This window comes from Armigeres subalbatus, chromosome 1, assembly GCF_024139115.2.
Source record: "Armigeres subalbatus isolate Guangzhou_Male chromosome 1, GZ_Asu_2, whole genome shotgun sequence".
Classification (NCBI taxonomy): Eukaryota; Metazoa; Arthropoda; class Insecta; order Diptera; family Culicidae; genus Armigeres; species Armigeres subalbatus.
The window spans coordinates 264,554,740-264,562,329 of NC_085139.1; the positions used below are offsets into that span (position 1 = coordinate 264,554,740).

The 7,590-nt window shown below is 45.2% G+C and overlaps 1 protein-coding gene across 1 annotated transcript; it reads right to left on the bottom strand.

The window, feature by feature from the left end:
- Nucleotides 1-504: 504 nt before the first annotated feature.
- Nucleotides 505-2,334, bottom strand: LOC134213510 (UDP-glucosyltransferase 2-like). The gene is made up of 2 exons (XM_062692634.1): nucleotides 1,457-2,334; nucleotides 505-1,399 (listed from the first exon to the last, which is right to left on the bottom strand). The coding sequence occupies exons 1-2, from the start codon at nucleotides 2,300-2,302 to the stop codon at nucleotides 671-673; spliced, it is 1,575 nt and encodes a 524-aa protein (XP_062548618.1). The 5' UTR covers nucleotides 2,303-2,334; the 3' UTR covers nucleotides 505-670.
- Nucleotides 2,335-7,590: the final 5,256 nt, after the last annotated feature.

The window sequence follows — 7,590 nt, forward strand, 5'->3', positions numbered from 1 at the left end:
AATAGGCATAATTCCATATCATATCATTTGTTATACTTATATTTTCAATGTCAAAGTGAATTTGTTGCAAACACCATACATTTTATTTAATAATTCACGAGATTTCTTGATAGATTAATACGTAACACACCTGCGTAACGCATACAAAGCGAAATTATAGACACTTCCGAAGGAAGGGTCAAAAAATTAAACAATTTTATGTACACATACATTAAAGGAAGGGATGAATATTGAAATACATTAAAAACAACCGAGCTAACTATTTAATTTCCTTTGAAATTTTCGAATGTAGTCAACCAATCCATACTGTACGCTCAATTTTGAGAGTGACTGTATCTGAATCTCCCTAATTTCCACGCATATTGAAATATCACCTGATTTTCCATCATTTTTTCGTGGGGTCATCTCAATATTTTTATGAATCATAAAGCCAGAAAAAGCCAAATACAAATCGCGTAAAAAGCGACCCCTGTGTATCCCTTATTATAAACAAATAACAATTAGGATTTTCAATTTTCATATTTCTTTAGTAGGTATTGGAAGCACAACAGTTCTTAATAGGTAGTACGATTAACAGACTATGTAAAAATCTCTCTGAAACCGACTAATTTAAATCACTGTGAAATTTCATATGATTGCTTAAATGCGGGTGTTTTCATTAATCAACCAACTAAACTAGTTTTTTCTTCTTGTTAACCGAAGATCGGAAAACCTTCAGGAAACATTTCTTGAAAATGTACACGTTCATAACAACAACTATCATCACGATTGCCATCATCACAGCATAAACGTCCAGGAGGTGGTACTGCAGCAGTGAGAGCTCCATGGCAGGCGACCGCAGATGAGATGCTCCCCGATGTCGAATTACGTACTCGGTCCAAAACACGGCCGTCTCTTTCGCAGTCATCGGCTTGTCCCGGAATCGCTCCGATACCAGCTCCGCATTTCTGGAATACGATGGATCATTTAGCACCGTTTTGATTGCTTGCTCGAGGGACTGCTCAGTAATTGCATCGTATTCCAGCAGCACAGCATATCCGCCCCGAACGGCTTTCTCGATGTTCGTGGGCTGGTCACCGAAGATCGGAATTCCAACCATCGGTTTGCCGTGGTATAGCGCTTCGGTAGTACCGAGAAGACCGCCATGAGTGATGAACAGTTTTACATTGCGATGGGCGAGAATATCGTTCTGTGGCATCCAGGCTTTGATCATCAAGTTGGATGGTTGATTTAACATGGTTTCATCTTCAAACTTCCACAGAACGTGCTGTTTGAGTTTGGCGAAAACCTTTAGAAAAATATTTCGTTTCTCTTCTGGAAGGTGAGTGGATTTGATGTTGGATCCCATGCAGAAATAGATGACACCGTCACTAGCCTCATCCAAATATCTTTGAAGATCCTAGAAAAGTGATTAATTTTAGACGCATTCGTGTTATCTATGTTATCATGTACTCACCTGTGGCAAAGGTTTCGCCTCTTGAATCTGAATACCTCCGGCTTCAATCATATTTGGCGGCAAAGGTCTTGGATTGCCCAAGCTAAAATGTTGATTTACGAAAACAAGCGAGACATTTTGCATCTGTTGCTCGAAAGTCATCTTGGCGTTTGGAAATCCAGCTTCATACAACTGCTTCTGCACGGGTAGATATCGCCATTCATAGTACATTCTGTCAAAAATGGTAACAATAGTATTAAAGAATCGTTGCCAGAATGACATCTCGTCTGTGTAGCTTAGTAGAAAGTGAGATACGTGTGACGATGGAGCTGGCGTTCCCACCAAGCTGTTGGTCCACATGGAACTTCCTAAGGTAGCAAACGTGATAAGTGGGGCGTCAAAGTGCTGTGCAAATCCATACAGTGCTTCCGTTATAAAGGTCTGCACCAGTACGACATCGAACTTTTCATCCGAGTTGAGCAGCTTGACTACATTCGGATGTTTCAGAACGAATCCACACATTCCAGCGGGCAACATTTCGTACAAAATGTTCAACATGTGAAAGGGTGCAGTGAACCAACTCGAGCTTCTGTTATCCAACATGTTCTCATCGTATTCTTCCTCGCCCTCTTCTACGGTCAGTTCGATGTCGTGATAGTTGCTGGGCGGGTTCTTCAGTGGGAACGAGCTGATGACTGTGACATCGTGACTGTGACTGATGACGGCTTCGGCCAACGCTTTCATATAACCGGCCCCGATGTAGAAATGTGATTTTCCTCCTGGAGGTAGTACGCCCAAAATTTTAGCCCCTTCGGATGATGCCACTAAAAGCAGGAGAATGGTTGCTGTTATGTTGATTAGTGCCATGTTTGATCGACGAGAAGCAAGAATGAAAGCTTGTCGGTTGTTTATTTTTATTTATTACCGGCAAACATCTCTGCGGCAAACGCGGCAAACGGTGCAAAGACACGGGAAAAAATCAAAAATTATTTTTACCCATTTTTTTTAAATGTACTCATTTTTACCCATGACACTCATTTTAATAAAGCTAGAATATACCCATGTAAATGTAGAGGTGGGAAACAGTTATGTCTATTGGAAAGCTTTGTGCAGATTAAAAGAAAATATTAGGCCTTTAAATATTAATAAGATATGAATATTCCTTTGGATTTGTTAAAGGCATCACGATCTTATTTGTCATTGAGTCTCATTTTGAATCATTAACCGATTCTATATAGATTTTTTTTTTCTCTTTATTTTAACATATATTTTGGATATACTGCTTCAAAAACTGTATCCGTTTTTGAAGCAGTATATCCAAAACCTTGAAAAAGTAGAAATATGAGGGATTTTTTTCTTTTTAGATCTTCTAGGGCTTCCAAGCTTTCATTGACTTCAGATTTTGATAATTTTCATAAACAACACAGCGTTTTATGGGTCCTCAATCCTAATTTGAAGCTGGAAATGTTGCTAGAAATATAATTAAACTATTTTTTATTAAATACAGTGTTATACCAGAACATCAACTAAATTATTCTTGAGTTCAGATCTTGGAGGTCTTCAAGATTAACAAAGTGATTAATAGGTTCCTGAGGTTGTGTGCTAGTTGGAGAAGCCCCATAGGGCATCATTACACAAGTGTATACAAATACTGGGGTCTCCAGTAGCATTGAGAGCAAAAGTGTAGGATTGTCGATCCGGAGATGGTCAGTTCGAAACTCTGTCCGGTCTAGGATCTTTTCGGCAGGGAAATATTTTCGACTCCCTGGGCATAGTTTATCCATTGTACTTGCCACACAAGATACATACAATGCAATGGCGGGCATAGAGGAGCTTCCAATTTATAACTGAATGTTGAAAAACAGGCCAAGTTCCACTCGGAATGTTGAGCCATTGAAAAAGAAGAAGAAGAAGAAGAAGAAGAAGAAGAAGAAGAAGAAGAAGAAGAAGAAGAAGGAGAAGAAAACAATGAGCAAAATTCTCACAATATCTACGGTACCCTAAACCTTTCTTGAGTTCATATTATGGAGGTCTTCTTCTTCTTATTGGCATTACATCCCCACACTGGGACAGAGCCGCCTCGCAGCTTAGTGTTCATTAAGCACTTCCACGGTTATTAACTGCGAGGTTTCTAAGCCAAGTTACCATTTTTGCATTCGTATATCATGAGGCTAACATGATGATACTTTTATGCCCAGGGAAGTCGAGGCAATTTCCAATAGTGAAATTGCCTAGACCGGCACCGGGAATCGAACCCAGCCACCCTCAGCATGGTCTTGCTTTGTAGCCGCGCGTCTTACCGCACGGCTAAGGAGGGCCCCATTATGGAGGTCTAGAAGACCAAAAAAAAGTGATTCGAAGGTTCTAGAGCTTGTTTGCTAGTTGCAGAAGAATCATGGAACATCATTTCATCATTATAAAAAATCACAGTATTCCCAGAAAAAATTACGAAACTTCTGAATATTCTTGAGTATGCCTGTGAACCATTTATTTATTTATTTAGTTAACATCTAAACAGATAACACTGAATCAACAATTTGACGCCACAATGCACGGTTCGAGGCCGCATCTCTCCATCCTCGGATACGCCCCACGCTCGCCAAGTCATTCTGCACCTGGTCTGCCCATCTCGCTCGCTGCGCTCCACGTCGTCTCGTACCTGCCGGATCGGAAGCGAACACCATCTTTGCAGGGTTGCTGTCCGGCATTCTTGCAACATGCCATGCCCATCGTACCCTTCCGGCTTTAGCTACCTTCTGGATACTGGGTTCGCCGTAGAGCTGGGCGAGCTCATGGTTCATTCTTCGCCGCCACACACCGTCTTCTTGCACACCGCCAAAGATGGTCCTAAGCACCTGTCTCTCGAATACTCCGAGTGCTTGCAAGTCCTCCTCGAGCATTGTCCATGTTTCATGTCCGTAGAGGACAACCGGTCTTACAAGCGTCTTGTACATGACACATTTGGTGCGGTGGCGAATCTTTTTCGACCGCAGTTTCTTCTGGAGCCCGTAGTAGGCCCGACTTCCACAGATGATGCGCCTTCGTATTTCACGACTAACGTTGTTGTCAGCCGTTAGCAAGGATCCGAGGTAGACGAATTCCTCGACCACCTCGAAAGTATCCCCGTCTATCGTAACATTGCTTCCCAGGCGGGCCCTGTCGCGCTCGGTTCCGCCCACAAGCATGTACTTTGTCTTTGACGCATTCACCACCAGTCCAACTTTTGTTGCTTCACGTTTCAGGCGGGTGTACAGTTCTGCCACCTTTGCAAATGTTCGTCCGACAATGTCCATGTCATCCGCGAAGCAAATAAATTGACTGGATCTGTTGAAAATCGTACCCCGGCTGTTACACCCGGCTCTCCGCATGACACCCTCTAGCAGAATGTTGAACAACAGGCACGAAAGTCCATCACCTTGTCTTAGTCCCCGGCGCGATTCGAACGAACTGGAGTGTTCGCCCGAAATCTTTACACAGTTTTGCACACCATCCACCGTTGCTTTGATCAGTCTGGTAAGCTTCCCAGGGAAGCTGTTCTCGTCCATAATTTTCCATAGCTCTACGCGGTCTATACTGTCGTATGCCGCCTTGAAATCAACGAACAGATGGTGCGTTGGGACCTGGTATTCACGGCATTTTTGAAGGATTTGCCGTACAGTAAAGATCTGGTCCGTTGTCGAGCGGCCGCCAACGAAGCCGGCTTGATAACTTCCCACGAACTCGTTCACTAATGGTGACAGACGACGGAAGATGATCTGGGATATCACTTTGTAGGCGGCATTAAGGATGGTGATCGCTCGAAAGTTCTCACACTCCAGTTTGTCGCCTTTCTTGTAGATGGGGCATATAACCCCTTCCTTCCACTCCTCCGGTAGCTGTTCGGTTTCCCAGATTCTGACTATCAGTTTGTGCAGGCAAGTGGCCAGCTTTTCCGGGCCCATCTTGATGAGCTCAGCTCCGATACCATCCTTACCAGCTGCTTTATTGGGCTTCAGCTGTTGAATGGCATCCTTAACTTCCCTCAAGGTGGGGGCTGGTTGTCGTCCGCTGAACTGACGTAGTCATCTCCTCCGCTGCCTTGACTTTCACTACCTGTAATCTCAGCGCCATTCAGATGTTCCTCGTAGTGCTGCTTCCACCTTTCGATCACCACACGTTCGTCCGTCAAGATGCTCCCATCCTTATCCCGGCACATTTCGGCTCGCGGCACGAAGCCTTTGCGGGATGCGTTGAGCTTCTGATAGAACGTTCGTGTATCTTGAGAACGGCACAGCTGTTCCATCTCCTCGCACTCCGCTTCTTCCAGGCGGCGTTTCTTCTCCTGAAAAAGGCGGGTCTGCTGTCTCCGCTTCCGTCTATAACGTTCCACGTTCTGCCGGGTACCTTGCTGCAGCGCGACCGCCCGCGCTGCATCCTTCTCCTCCAGAATCTGTCTGCACTCTTCGTCGAACTAATCGTTCCGTCGACTTCGACCCACATACCCGACGTTGTTCTCCACTGCGTCGTTAATGGCTGCTTTGACTGTATTCCAGCAGTCCTCAAGAGGGGCCCCATCGAGCTCACCCTCTTCCGGCAACGCTGCCTCGAGATGCTGCGCGTATGCAGTGGCGACATCAGGTTGCTTCAGTCGCTCTAGGTCGTACCGCGGCGGTCGTCGGTACCGAACATTGTTAATGCCGGATAGTTTTGGGCGCAGTTTAACCATCACCAGATAGTGGTCAGAGTCGATGTTAGCGCCACGATATGTCCTGACGTCGATAATCTCGGAGAAGTGCCGTCCATCAATCAGAACGTGGTCGATTTGTGATTCTGTCTGCAGTGGTGATCTCCAGGTGTACCGATACGGGAGGCTGTGTTGGAAGTAGGTGCTGCGAATGGCCATATTCTTGGAGGCGGCAAAATCAATTAGTCGTAGGCCGTTTTCGTTCGTCAGCTGGTGAGCGCTGAACTTTCTAATAGTCGGTCTAAACTCCTCCTCTTGGCCAACCTGAGCTTTCAAATCTCCTATGATGATTTTGACGTCGTGGCTTGGGCAGCTGTCATGCTCACGTTCCAGCTGCGCGTAGAATGCGTCCTTATCATCATCAGTGCTTCCGGACTGTGGGCTATGGACGTTGATTATGCTGAAGTTGAAGAACCGGCCTTTGATCCCCAACCTGCACATTCTTTCATTGATCGGCCACCACCCGATCACGCGCCTTTGCATATCGCCCATTGCTATGAAAGCTGTTCCCAGCTCGTGTGTGTTGCCGCAGCTCTGGTAGATGGTATGATTACCTCTAAACGTTCGCACCATTGATCCCTTCCAACAAACCTCCTGCAGCGCTACGATGCCGAATCCACGGTCCTTGAGCACATCGGCGAGTATGCGTGTGCTCCCGATGAAGTTGAGAGATTTGCAGTTCCACGAACCGAGTTTCCAATCGCTAGTCCCTTTTCGTCGCAGTGGTCTTCGCCGATGGTTCCGGTCCGTACTCTCTTGTTGATTGTTCGTTGCTTATGATTTTTTTAAAGGCTGGCTTGCGGGGCCTGACACCAAACCCCCTAAATTTCCGGAGGACCATTCCTCCTTATTTTCGGTGGACCATGGTGCACAGTTTCATTTTAGAGTCCCTCGCTGGCACTCGGACGATGATCAGCCGCCCTAACATGTAGAACAGACGCTGTTGTGAGCCGATCCTGACATGGAGAACAGACGCTCAATAAGATTTGCACCTCCGAGAAGAGCAAACCCCCTTCCCTGTCAGCATACGACCATAGTTCCCACCGGGGTTGGTTACCCGATCTTCCCTAAGGTTGCTCGTATCCCGGCCAGCACCGCGGGGAGGTAGGGATAGGAGTTGCTGGGTAAGAGGCTAAGGACCGCGAGATGGGGTCTATTTTATTCCTTCAGGTACGCGAAGTACCAATGGTACGCTTTACCCAGCATTGCCTGTGAACCAATTATGCTGAAAATTTTACCAGAGCTCAGATATAACTTGAATTTCACCATACCTAAGTTTCGACCATATTAAATATTGCGTTAATACAAAAACGAATTTTTTGGCAAAAAAAAAATAGATTTTTGAATATCATTAAAACTACACTTCACAGACAAACAGACAAAACACATGTGAAAAATTCATCGTTCACTGATTTACTGGTTGATTTAAATA